Source organism: Anguilla anguilla, chromosome 13 (genome assembly GCF_013347855.1).
Source record: "Anguilla anguilla isolate fAngAng1 chromosome 13, fAngAng1.pri, whole genome shotgun sequence".
Classification (NCBI taxonomy): Eukaryota; Metazoa; Chordata; class Actinopteri; order Anguilliformes; family Anguillidae; genus Anguilla; species Anguilla anguilla.
Genome location: NC_049213.1, coordinates 13,654,758 through 13,668,930, shown reverse-complemented (window position 1 = coordinate 13,668,930; position 14,173 = coordinate 13,654,758). Strand labels below are relative to the sequence as shown.

The following is a 14,173-nucleotide window of genomic DNA, read 5'->3' as shown; positions in this document are numbered from 1 at the left end:
CCCGCGTTCCCCGCCCCCTGTCCCGCACCGCACCGCAGCCCGCGGGTCCCGAGCCCGGGCGTGGCGTGGCGTGGCGTGGCGTGCCGCGGCGGGCACGCATGTTTTTGCGGGCGAGATGCGCGGGCGCTCCGGGGGATGGCTCGGCGACTCCGCTATTACTGGATATCCTGAGAGGAAGGAAGGAGGGGGGGGAGGGATGTTGCGTTGGGGGGAGGGGGGTGGCAAGGGGGGGGGGGGTCCCACGGCAGTTAGGTTCACACAGCAGCGGCCGGGGGGGGGTGTGGAGAAAGGGCCAAAGAGTCAGCGGGGGGGGGGAGAAGACGGGCGGCGACCGAGAGGGAGAAAGGGACGCCATGACAGGACCGGATTAGAGCGGTCCGGTTTCAGTAGGGTCGGCCCAGCTGACTTCTCAAAGGGTAGGGGAACGCTCCTGTTTCACTGGGGGGTCAAAATGATCACAATAACAGTCTGTATGTATTTATTGTTCCAAATGAGCTGGGTTGCAGAAGCGTTCCACCCATGTCACGTACAGTCCACATTCAGAATACACATTGGTTTCTTACGAGACGACAAAACCGAAGAACTGAATAAGGCCGCGTTCCTGCTGTGTTTATCATGAATGTGAATTAAAACCAGGACAAATGTTTGCGTCAAGCACTGATACATTACTATAGGTCCCATTTCACAGTTTTAACAGGAAGAGGTGAAACAATGTAGGCTACTGACATACATTTTCATTAGTTATTTTCGGTCAACGATAGATTTGAGGTTGGGTTTTTTCATGAGGTAAAGTGTGTTGTTTTGGAGTCCTTTTGTTTCCGCTATTTGTGCGACTTCTGAGCATCAATGAAACCAATAGAATTCATACAAATAGCATGCAAAATAGCGTCAGGCGGCATTTCCCATGTTGGTAAAGAACACTCCCGGATTGCCTCCCGGGTTGCGTTCGCCACCTTCCTCCCTCCGGTGCGCTGCGGTTAAATTATCCCCCGCTGTTTCCCCGACGCTCAGCTGTGCGGAACGACCGGAACAAGAAGAAGAAGGAGGTGAAGGAGGAGGTGATCCCCCCGGAGAGCTACGAGCTGAGCAGCGAGCTGGAGGAGCTGGTCAACAAAGTGAGCAAAGCGCACCAGGAGACCTGCCCGTCACTGTGCCAGCTGGGGAAATACACCACCGTGAGTCTCGGGCTCCTCCCACAGCGTGCTCTGCGGCTTCAGCACAACCGTTTTACTTATTCTTCTGCCTAGTTGGCTTTGCAGATGTTAGACCAGGACAGTGTTCATTGTTCTCGGCTAGAAATAGCTGTACAAAATAAGTAACTGTACCTTACTGAACCCGTGTTCAGCAGTTGTCTACGATCATGAAAATGCACTTTTGTACGTCGCTTTGGATAAAAGCGTCTGCCAAATGAATGTAATGTAATGTAATGTACAAGCGTTTGCGCTAGCATGCGCACACGCAGACACGCATACTTACAAAGAGCATTTCCCTCTCTCTCTCTGTCTCTCTCTCAGAACTCTAGCGCAGACCATCGCGTGCAGTTGGACCTGGGTCTCTGGGACAAGTTCAGTGAGCTCTCTACCAAGTGCATCATCAAGATCGTCGAGTTCGCCAAGCGCCTCCCGGGATTCACCTCGCTCACTATTGCAGACCAGATCACCCTGCTCAAGTCTGCCTGCCTGGACATTCTGGTACCTTTGCCCGTCTTCCCTTTAGCCATCTCCCTCTGACACCCTGCCTTTTCTCACTACTTTGGACACTGCTGGTGCTTCATCTGAACCAACACTGACACCTAGTGGCGTGATGTGATATGACATGGCTGTTTCCCGTTTTATTCCTCTCCGGTTCCCTTTCATTTATACTTTTAAAAACTGTTTCCACGTGAACCAAAGAATCAGTTTCCTTGCAATACAAAACCGTTCATATTTCTTTTTAAATTAGGTTGTCTTTTTACCTATCCTTGCATTTCACCATAAGCCTGATTCATCTAAGAGCTCTCTCTAAGAGCGGTCCTCTCTCAAATCAGCGTAAACAAAAATTAGTTCGGAATTTAATTAGTTTAATTAAATTGGTTTCATTTTATTTTACCCGGCATGACAAAAATACCCTGCGTTCCCAAAGCATACGTTGAGGTAATAAACCAGTAACAAATAGCTCAAATATAAACTGAATTAATTATGAAAGGAACACAATTTCACGCCTGCTTGGCATATATACGTGAAAATAGCCGCGGGCCATAAATCGTCTTTATTTTTGTGTTATGGCAACAGGCACAAACAGTGTTGCTAAAGCCGGAGGGGAGCCACATTCCGTCTCTCTCCCAAGAGAAGTAGGCTAGCTCTCCTCTCTCTGTCTCGAAATCAAATTCAAATTGTGTTTTCCGAGACAAGTTTACTGCGTAGCAGGAAGTATTATATAACCGCGTTAATATTTTGATATTTGGGTTTACGGTCTCTTACGCTTGATTTATCTCGGTGGTAAAAGTAAACAGGATTTTGTTGCGATTTATAAAAACGCAAAATAACAAGATTCACGTTTCAAAAAAAGACCGTAAGCGTAAATGTCTGCACGCATTAAAATATATATCACACGATATTTATAGGAAGTCATATGGAACGCAAAATTAATAGGCTTTTTTTTTTTTTTTTACTGGTTTCCAGCTTGAACATTTCCAGAAGGAGGTTAGGCTACACAACAGCAGTCCGGAGGGCCCCATGTATATCTGGGGCTTAGTTCCAACCACTTATTCCGGCTTCACATAAACGGCTGTAAAACCAGTTCTGGTTCCGGATTACAGTGAAACGTTATTTATAAATAGCTCATTATTTTGTCAAAAATGTCATGTCAAATAATGAAGTGGTCTAATTAAAGGATTATGAGCGGAAGTTTGAATGGAATGCTGATACTGATCAGCCCTTGTTATTTGCAACCGGCAGATAATTATAATCTAGGCTATTGTATATGATAAGCAGTGAAAACCTGTAATGTTACAATTTCTTTTACAACAATACGTCTCATTCTCTCTCTATCTTGCTCTCTCTGACCAAATGAAAATTTGTTCAGCAGGACAAGCTAGCTGTTTGCTTGGGTTGTGACTGTATCTCATTCTCATTCACTCTGTCTCTTTCTCTCCTCCAGATGCTGCGGATCTGCACCCGCTACACCCCAGAACAGGACACCATGACCTTTTCCGACGGCCTGACCCTCAACCGCACGCAGATGCACAACGCCGGCTTCGGTCCGCTCACGGACCTGGTGTTCGCTTTCGCCGGCCAGCTGCTGCCGCTGGAGATGGACGACACGGAGACGGGGCTCCTCAGCGCCATCTGCCTCATCTGTGGAGGTACTGCGACCTGTGCCGCCTCTGTCTCCGAAGCAGTGTAGGATATTGGCGCAACTGTTGCTAGGCAACTTCATTTCTGCGAGTGGCACTGACTGATATATTATCTGTTATGTTTATTTGGCTTTGAGTCCTTTAATATCATTTATTATATATGTATTCAAGATAAGGGTATTTATTTTCCTTATTGCATACAGCTCTGTTTTGTTTCACAGCTGTATATGATAAGCTGTATCTTTCCCTTGTTGAATCAGGTTCGGTGTCTGTTAACAGGAATGTTATGCAATTATTAGGTGTATTCCTGTAGTAACAATCATTTTTCTCTCGATAATTGCACTATATTAGTTCCCTTGCCATTTTCTCTAAAAGTTTATATGTGACTGGCTGCTTCTTCTTCTATGACTACATGTAATTGGATGATTACTCTTATCACCTCGCGTTGATAAAAAAAATTTTCCTTGGTTGTGAATGGTCAGACTTCCCTTCTTGTGACCGTGCACGGTTGAGCGGTTTCCTCCCCTGACCGTGTCCCCCCTCGCCCCCCCCGTTCAGACCGCATGGACCTGGAGGAGCCGCAGCGCGTGGACCGGCTGCAGGAGCCCCTCCTGGAGGCCCTGAAGATCTACGCCCGGCGCCGGCGCCCCAACAAGCCCCACATGTTCCCCCGCATGCTGATGAAGGTCACCGACCTCCGCGGCATCAGCACCAAGGGTCAGTGTCGCCAGCCTCACCGATCCGCACGCGATTGGCCGTAGGGAGCGAGGGAGGGTTTCCGTTGGCACATATCCTCTTCGATTAGCGGTGACTCTGTGGCCGGTTGGGGGCGTGGCTGCCGGACTGCAGAATGAAGTAGTAGCGGTGCTGTATTGAAACGCGACGTTGTAACCATGGGAATGGGTCACGCCTACAGTCAGATCTTCCAAATGGGTGGAGGAAATGAGAAATGGACAAATGCAAGATGGCAAACATGAAAAGAAGGCACATCTCAAATCCCCTTTGTACCACTCTGGGGAAAAGGGTTGTGAACTGTATGCGGAGTCTCTTCAAATACGCTTTTACTACAAAGCTTTTAGCGCTTGGTTTTGAATTTAAAATGTTCAATGCTCATATAGTGATTTTTATATTGTTTGTTTTTGTTCTACAATGAGTGAATGCATTTTACAATATAATACAACAATATTATTATTGTTGTTGTTTTGTCATTTTTGTTGTTGTAATGTTGTTGTTTTGTTGTTAGTGTGCTGTCATTTTGTAGCATTTTTGTTGTGTTGCTGTTTTTGTTGTGTCGTTTTTGTTTGTTTGTTGCTGTCGTTTTGTTGTTGTTGTTATTTTGTTGTTGTTGTTGCTGTTGTTTTTGTTGTGGTTGTGCTGACGCGCTGTTTTGGCTGCGTCTGCAGGGGCGGAGAGGGCCATCACTCTGAAGATGGAGATCCCGGGCCCCATGCCGCCGCTCATCCGTGAGATGCTGGAGAACCCGGAGGCCTTCGAGGACAAGCCCGAGCCCGGGGAGAGCGCCGCCGCGGCAGCCCCGCCCGCCGCCACGGCAGCCCCGCCCCCCGCCACCGCGCCCCGCCAGACGGAGGAGGAGGAGGGCGCGGCCCTGGAGAGCGGCGGGGAGCCCAACCCGGACGAGGACGAGGACGACGATGACGACGACGGGGAGGAGGAGAGGGGGGCGGACAGCGACGGGGAGGCCTGGGGGCTGGCGCCGCTCGAGGGCGCGGGGGCCCCCAGGAAGAGCCAGGCGGGCCGGGCACAGTGATCAGCGCGGTTAAGCGCGACTTCCTGTTAAAGCCCCTCCCCTCGTCCCCCTCCCCCCAAAAAAAGACCCAGCACTGCTTATTCTCGGTGCCTGTCTCCCTCCCTGACCTATTTCTCATTCTGTCATAGTCCCAAACCCCCCCAAAAAAAAGACTGGGGAAGGACGAGAACAGATGCCTGGCAGATACCAGGCTGAGAAGCGCACGACAGGAAAGGAAACGAAAGCAACAAAAAAAAAAAATATCTCAAACTCGCGGCCACAGGGCAAGAGAGGACAGACGCAGACGTTTTCAGACAGAGACAGTGCTCTTTATTGCTTTTGCTGTCTTGTTCGCATTATGAAAGAAAAGGCAGGAAATGCCAAAGCGGAGAAGCATCAGCTTCGAGTCGAGGACTCCCGCTGAAGCACTCGCTCACCTCCTCACAGGGCCCTCTCTGAGGTGCAATGTTTCAGGGAGCCACTAGGGGGTGGAAAAACAACACTTATTGAAAAAAGAAAAACACCAGAACTTAAAATGACAACCATATGTTGTTGATGCTTTTGACAATTGATTTACTTAGCCATTGTTTGACATTTTTTTTCTATTTTTTTTGGTTTTCTTATGGCATATGTACACGCCCATATATATCTGTATACCTATTATATATGTCTCTCTTTTTTTGCATATTCTTGCTTTAGTAATGTTTGTGTTTGAAGAGATTTCCAGAACCCAGACACAGAGAGGGAACTCCTGACTCAGATCTCCTGCACCCCCACCCTCTGACCTCTTAGCTGTGGTTTTTGGGTAATTTGAATAGTCACAGTTTGGAATGACAGCCAAACTCAGCAACAAGCATGTGAACAACCCATTCAAGGAACAAATGCATGTTATACAGGAAACCGGGGTGTGGCTTGGCATCTTCTCATTGGCTGAATTGTGACAGAACGTGCAGCCAATTGGATGATGCTGTTGCGCCAAGACGAGATGGGCTTCTTCTTTCGCTTGTTTTATCGATTGCAGTGTGGAGAAGCACGGTGCCACACCAGCTGCAGACTAGCTGCGGGCTCTGCCATTCTGGGGGAGCCCTAGCTGCGCACCCCTGGTCTAGTCCTGCCAACAATATTTTCCCCCAACTGGCCACAGTCACCTTCCCCTGCCCACCGGTTTTCCCGCTGTACTCTGATGGCTTCCTCATGGCCGCCATTTTGAGTTTCTGCCTTTGGCGACAGCTTCTGCCCCTTCAAGAGTCTGCAGTGTTGGGCAGCATAGAAAACCGCGAGTGCAACAGAGACGCAGTAGCTCCTGCATGCAGGAACCCACGTCAACAACAGGACGCTGGCTATTATCGGTGTATGTGCTGTTCCTCATGCTAGAGAGGGACTGACACTCAATCAGAAGTCATCATGCATACACCTGCAGGGATCTTGTATAAGTCAGTAGATAGTTGGGTTTAATCGCCAGCTTAGACCGGGGTACTCACGCGAATCACAGACTCAGGGCTACTCTGTAAGGACCAAACCCCTGCCGCCCACGGGCATGCTGGGAAGGGCAATAACTGTGCGTGCGGGCGGGTTCCTCTGCCCGCATCACCTCGGAGACCACAGGCAAATCTATGAAAAGGAGACAGCCATCAAAGATTCTCTGTCTGAGCGGGCAACACCAATATATGCACGGTGTGTGTGTGTGTGTGTGTGTGTGTGTGTGTGTGTGTGCGCGCGCGCACATAGTGTGTGTGTTTTTTTGTGTGTGCGTGCGTGCGTCCTTTGTCAGATGAGTTCTTATAAGTGCTACTACAAGTAGAACAGTATGGATTAATCCCTCCCCTTCACATTAGGAAAGGTTAAAAAAAGGCAAACAGAATTTATTAATAATAATAATTAAGTATGGCTAATTTGAATAATCAGTCATTTTTATTGCAATAGAAACAACAAAAATGTATTTGTATAGATTCTGGCTTCATCCCATTTGGGAGGGCCATATGGCTCTTGTATGTAAGCTCTATTTTTATCAGTAGAACTGAGTAAAACCAGTCTCTCCATTCCGTTTCTGTGGCAGGGATCTGTCTCTCAGTGGTGAGTGTGTTGTCACACAGGAAGGCAGTTTTCATCTCAGTTTATCACAGCAACCAAGATGATCTACAGACTGCTGGGTAAATTATGTGGGAGGGGGGAAGAAAGGTTTTTGAATAACGTAAAATATAAATCAAAATGATAATCATCTTTGATAACAGAACCATGCATAGCTAAAAGGACATTAAGGAGCAGTGTTCTGTTGGTGTCGTTTCCAATGGGAGTGTATCAGCAGTGCTCCTCTTCCATGAAAGCTATATTTAGCATAACATGTATAAAGTGTGTGTGTGTGTGTGTGTGTGTGTGTGTGTGTAGGTGGGTTTGCGTGTGTTAACAAAAAGAAATTTTGGAGCCATGGCCATAATTCATATTTTTAGAGGTGCTTTGTTGAAATTGGAGCGTAATAGCAATACTAACATTTGCAATGACTTAAGAATGCAGTAATAATTTGAAAGTGTTGAGAGATGTGTTAATGTAGCCATGTAGCACAGTGCTGGAAAGCTCAGGAAGTCAACGGAATCAAAGATTTTGCAGGCTAAAACAAACATTCGAGAACTCGAGTTCGATGCACTCAGTAAAATTTAATTTGTTGTTTGTTATCAAATATGCTTATACCATTTATTTTAAAACAGGGATTTTTTTGTGGAATAAGCTCGTTTAAAGCCCTTCGGTTGTCACAGTGTTAATCAGCCCTGCACTGTAATGAACACGCCGGATAATTCACACTATAGTAGCCTACAGATCCAGATCGCTGTTCACAAAAACTTAATCTGATAACTCGGAATACGTGTTTGTTTTGTCCTTCATTTTGTATTTCTACGCTTTCATCGCTATTATTGTCGGTAGCCTATTGTCTTTTTAGACAAAAGCTTGAGGAAATTTTGGGGGTCTTTAAAAAAGGGTTAGACTCGCTTTTGCGAATGTACCAGGCTTCCATTTAAAGATGTATTTCGTTATGTTGGCGTTTTTTAATTTTATATATTACTGTATTATTATAATTATTATTGTTGTTGTTATTATTGTAACTTTTTTGTCTAAAAGTCAGATAGATTAGAACTACAAATTCAGGGATTTCAAAAAAAGCCTTTCTTGTTCGTTCGTTTCTATAAAAAAAAAAAACGTGAAGTCCCTAGTTTGTTGGTTTGGCCATGGAATACATGATATTGTTGCTTGTGTTCTCTAAACTTGTTTTGTATGTTTCTTACGTGCCTTTGTATTCCTCTGGCAGCATTAGTGTCTTTTGGGACGGAACTGATGTGCGTCACTAATGGACTTATGTTATCTCTCACAGCAATCACAGTCAAAATATGCAAATTTTAAAAATGCTACTGTTCGGATTTTCTCCGATTGCCCTGTCCGTTCACACCAAGCCAAAAACCTGACAGTTGTGTTCTTCCCGGAAGCTGTTCTCCCTCATTCTTTCCACTTGGACATTTTACGAATGTTATGATTTTATAAAGAAATGTTTCACTGAAAAATGTGTTTATCTTTCTTCTGTTTTTCCGCTGTTTTCCGCGCGTGTGCGCAGTTCAGTGTGAAATCAAAACTGATGGAGTAGCCTACATTTGCTCTATATAGAAAAATATAAACTCTGATAACACTAAACATTTTAATGAGTGTGTTGTGGTATGAGCAGCCCGGTTTGGGTTCGTTTGAAAGGTTCATTCACATTTCGTCCAGATTTATGTCTTCCACCTGAAATAATGACCCCTCCCCCCCACCCCCATTTTTTTCACCTCGTAGCAGGTTTCCTTAAAAGCAAACCTCAGATATTTTTGTAACATAAAAAGTATTGCTTGTTAAAATTGTAGTCAGCCAATGGGAAAACAAACTGATTTATATATTGTCGCCCAGTAGATTTATTTCCATATTATAACCTACTTTGTTATAGTCTGTACAGGAAGCGTGCCCTGTGGTCACAGTGTGCCAGTAGAGGGCGACATTGTAACACGGACAGGGTAGGCTACTGCGGCGCTTATCTGAGCGATTTGGGTTACGCAATTCCCTCGCATATGCTCTGTCTGAACCACTGTATAAGATTGATTGCTTCATTTACCTGATGCCGAAATCTTCACGGAGATACATATCACCAACTGTGGGGCTGTTCCAGCGAAATATAACTGAACCACATGCAAAGCCCCCCCTAATGAACGCTATTTTACATCCTAATGTTTATATTATTAGATTAGCGTTATTGAATGAATTGTGAATTTAAGTTAGAGCGGCCCAGGGACTGGAGGAATCATTTGAGTGGCAGGCCGCGTTGCTTTAGCGCTGGTTTCAGTGTTGAAGAGAATAAACGAAGCCCATTCTTCAGAGAGTAAATCAAAGAAATGCGTCACCCCAATAGCCCACGAGACTGGAAATCTCTTGAAGATTGAAAACATATAACAGCCTTTTTTTCCTCTTCTTCTTCTTCTTCTTCTTATTTTTTTATTTTTTTATTTTTGGCTCTTCTGACCCTAAACTGCAGTTTTGCTCATTAGGCTTGTACATTATGCATTATGCATTTCACAAGAAGCCCTCTCACGGCATATTTACAGTCTCAGCTAACATGATTTAGCGTCTTTATAAATCATTCATAGGCAAATGCCATGCTTTATGAAGATGGCGTGAGGTATGTGAAATGCCATTCGCAAATGTAGCATAACAGATAGGTCACGTGACGAAAGGTCAACCCTATGACCAGAATTTCTGCAAACCTGCATATAAATGATTTATGAAGCTGCTATGCTGTAGTAATAAATGTGTTATACCTGATTCATGAAGATGTGGATTGTGTAAGGTAAGATCCAGTGGATTTTATAATTTATGATGAGGCTGAAACAGGGATCTAAAATGTTCATATTTCTATTAAAACTTCTCAGCCCTTTTGCTGGTAGGTGGAATTGTTAGGATTCACTCGAACACAAAAACTGCTGAGAGAGAGAGAGATTTATTTTTTATTTTTTTATTTTTAAAATCCCTTTTATTGGGACATTGTTCAACCAGAAATTGAGAAAGTACTTCAAAAAAAGAACCAAAACAACCCCCACAGACAGAGAGAGAGAGGCAGAGAAAGAGAGAGAAAAGAGACAGAGAGAAAGAGAGAGAGAGAAGAACAGAGAATCTTAAGTTTTCTTATATAGACACAGCCCTACTGCATCAACAAAAATCAGGGGGAAGCCTTCCTTCCTCATGCAAATGACATGGTTCCCCCTTTTGACCCCCTACAAGTGCTCAAAATGCAATTTGTTTTTATTAGCGAAAGAGAGAGAGAAAGAGGGAGTGCATATGTCTGAGGGTATATAATAGAGCTGTACCGATTTACATATTCCAACCATCGTTTGTGACCTCGATGACTTAGCATCAGCATTATTCATTGTTCATTGCCTAAACTTGCGTGTATGTGCTTATGTAAATCGCTCTGAATTAGAGCGTCTGCTAAATGCCTAAATGTAAAACTGTAAATACTAATCAGTCCCACAAATCATCTTTGATTGCCAACTAATTTTAGGTTAAAAAAATTTATCAGCCTTTTTAATGTCAAATTTTAACATTTAAGTACATAATGGAGTCACTGTTGTCTAGAGAAAGGAAAGTGGTATAATATCATCAACATCTGGGTCATTAAATCTGCTATTTACATGAACATCTTGGTTATAACTTAGATGTAGAGGGAAAACGTGACCATAAAAAACAAAGTGCACTGTCTGCATTGTAAACAGAGCTTTTTTTTTGTATAAGGGTAGCGTGACTAGTATACAGTATCACCTGCAAGCAAAGCGAACTTTCATAGGAATTCCCAAGCGTATATAGCTCCACTCATGCTGCCGCCGATGGGGCCGATGGGGGAGGGTGTAGACAAGCACTCTTCTCCAGAGAATGTGATGTCACCAGTTGCTTCTTCGCACACCACCAAGTTTGCACAGACATGAGTCAGAGGTGAGATGTCCATTAAAAAACAATCATTTTGTAATCGGTTAGCTATTTTTGATTGATCTTGAGGTTTGCTTTGGACCATTTTTCGCTGAAGCATCCATTTCTGGCTCGGTTTAAACTTCCTGGTGGGGGACACCAGGTTTTTGGCCAGAGGGTCTTGGGACTTGTCGTGTCATGCATTGACCTTACCAGGCAGATGCAAAAGAACCCAGTAACTTCAATGGCCCACCACCGTGGGCTGCTGGGTGGCTCATTCGGTTATGGCTCTATGCTGCGGAGCATTGATGAGCTCCACAGTCCCAGATCGAATCCAGACTATGCCAGTGCCAACTGTGGCCACCCGCTCCATGGGGTATGGGAGGGTTCAGTTGGTTAGGGGACTGTGTTTCATTGCTCTCCAGTGACCTCTGCTGGTCAATTGTGTGCCTGCAAAAGCCGCATTTGACAATCGTCCTCTTCTTCTTAGTCTGCAGTGTGAAAAGAAGCAGACTGGAAACACTGTTTCATGCATGATGTGGCTGCAGTTCCAGATTCCATCACCTGGAGCCAGGTGTTGAACCCGATCAATAATCTGTGGTTTGGTCAAGCGGTGCATGAGTCCCTCTAAATGGGTGGGGATTCGATCCCCTGCCATGGCACCTTGTGAGCTGTGATCCCTTTTCTATCTGTTTCCATTCCTGCTTTCTACGTGTTGGAATAAAGAAAAAAATGAAAGAAGGATAGATTGTCTGTTCTTACCAATCCACCTGTTGTTTGAAGAGGACAGTCTACAAGCCCAGAATGAAGAACCTGCTGGATCTTGAAAGATGCAGTTTGTGCAGTTTTCATTCCTCCCCTTTTACCAGGGACTGATTCAAACCTGCAGCACCAGGTGAGTGTAATCTCTGGCCAATCAGTGACATTATTGGACAATGGACAATCAGACAGAGGAAAAAGCCAGCAGCACTACTGTCCTTGAAGGCCAGATTAGAGTATCCCTGCTATACATTAACTAATCTCATGAAATGCTACAGAACACAACTTTGTAGTTGTATCCTTCGAAGTGAGGGTACACAAAGTGCTGATAACAGTGGTGTGAATATATCTTTTCAGGGGGGAAAAAGTATTACTTTTTAAATGAAAACTTTCTCTGAGCATTCAATAATATTGGTTACCAATTTTGACCATACAATTTAGCTCAGCTTAATCAAGGGTGTGAATAATTTTGGAGGGTGATACATACACTGCAAATAAATGAATTGAAATGATTCATTTCCACAATTAACATTTCCCCTATTTCCCCCCTGTTTTCTCAGCAGTTTCCATCCATCCATCATCTATACCTGCTTATTTCGGCTTGCGGGAGGTACTGGAGCCTATCCCAGCATGCATTGGGTGAAAGGTAGGAATACACCCTGGACAGGTTGCCAATCTATCGCAGGGCACACACACCATTCACTCACCATTCTCTCACACACTCATACTTATGGGTAATTTAGAGTCTCCAATTAGCCTACCTATGTCTTTGGACTGTGGGTGGAAACCGTAGCACAGGGAGGGAACCCGCGCGGACACGGGGGGAACATGCAAACTCCCCGAAGAGAGGCTCCGGTAGGAATTCGAACCCAGCTGACCCAGTGAGGCAATGGTGCTAGCCACCGCAGCGCCGTGCCGCTTCGCACCTGTTTGGAAGCCTTCGTTCTGCTTCCAGATTTACCTTCAAGCCGCCTACTCCCACAGGGGAGGAGCTCCGTAACTGAAGCGCAAGCCCTCCCGAGATGCACTGACCCGAGATGCACTGACCAGAGATGCACTGACCCGAGATGCACTGACCAGAGATGCACTGACCAGAGATGCACTGATCAGAGATGCACTGATCAGAGATGCACTGACCAGAGATGCACTGACCCGAGATGCACTGACCAGAGATGCACTGACCAGAGATGCACTGATCAGAGATGCACTGACCCGAGATGCACTGACCAGAGATGCACTGACCAGAGATGCACTGATCAGAGATGCACTGATCAGAGATGCACTGACCAGAGATGCACTGACCCGAGATGCACTGACCAGAGATGCACTGACCAGAGATGCACTGATCAGAGATGCACTGACCAGAGATGCACTGATCAGAGATGCACTGACCAGAGATGCACTGACCAGAGATGCACTGACCAGAGATGCACTGATCAGAGATGCACTGACCAGAGATGCACTGATCAGAGATGCACTGATCAGAGATGCACTGACCAGAGATGCACTGATCAGAGATGCACTGACCAGAGATGCACTGATCAGAGATGCACTGATCAGAGATGCACTGACCAGAGATGCACTGATCAGAGATGCACTGACCAGAGATGCACTGTCTGCATGTCTCAGAAACGCCAGAGGCGAGAGCTAGCGCCGATTGCGGGAGACCTAGCTACGCTTTCACCTTTCACTGGTAAAAACGAATAGCCTGCGGGCGAAGGGAAATATCAATAGTGCATGGTCTTTACACATAACACACTGATGCATACTCCTGCCTGTCGCTCTGAGCACAAAATGAATGTTTTTTATGTTGCCATGGTAAGTTTTATTACAAGTATGGGCAGCTGTTCACACCTCTGGACAGAATGACAACACTCTTAAATCTTCACTCTCTCACCATGTTGGCCCAGGAAATTGTAGCGCTATTTTGACAGACTTGACGTTAATAAGCAAATGTTCAATAAAAGAAACAATAACTCTGTTGGTTCATGTTTACCCCTGGTTCATAAATATGCATAGAAAGAAATACTGTGTTTCTTGACTGCACTTGGTCTTTAATGCCAGAACATACGCATCCAGACCACATTTCGCTAACATGGTCATTTTTTATAAATCGCGAGAAACGTGCAATAAAAGATGACGGGATATTGCTAATTAAATGATTGCAATAATTAACTTTCATTAAATAGAGATCGATAAAGCGTGGCGAAGATTAAAAGGAGGCCCATATATTATATGGCGTTTTACAGGATGGCGTTAAATCGTGTTTTCAACCTGAAGAAGACGTGTTGCCATGGGAACACAAGAGCCAGCATGTTGGTCGGGAGGTTTTAAAGAGGCTGCCTGGGATTTTTTATTCATTCATT

At 45.1% G+C, this 14,173-nt stretch overlaps 1 protein-coding gene across 3 annotated transcripts in view; it reads left to right on the top strand.

Annotated features, from left to right (window-relative positions):
- Positions 1–8,629, top strand: part of LOC118211251 (retinoic acid receptor gamma-A) — a 59,199-nt gene extending 50,570 nt beyond the window's left edge. For all 3 annotated transcript variants that reach the window (XM_035388318.1, XM_035388319.1, XM_035388320.1), the window contains 5 exons: positions 1,012–1,175; positions 1,515–1,691; positions 3,139–3,343; positions 3,893–4,051; positions 4,738–8,629. In XM_035388318.1, the coding sequence (XP_035244209.1) occupies positions 1,012–1,175; positions 1,515–1,691; positions 3,139–3,343; positions 3,893–4,051; positions 4,738–5,102 (1,070 nt within the window). In that variant the 3' untranslated portion in view covers positions 5,103–8,629. The remainder of the gene's footprint in view (positions 1–1,011; positions 1,176–1,514; positions 1,692–3,138; positions 3,344–3,892; positions 4,052–4,737) is intronic.
- The last annotated feature ends 5,544 nt before the right edge of the window (positions 8,630–14,173 follow it).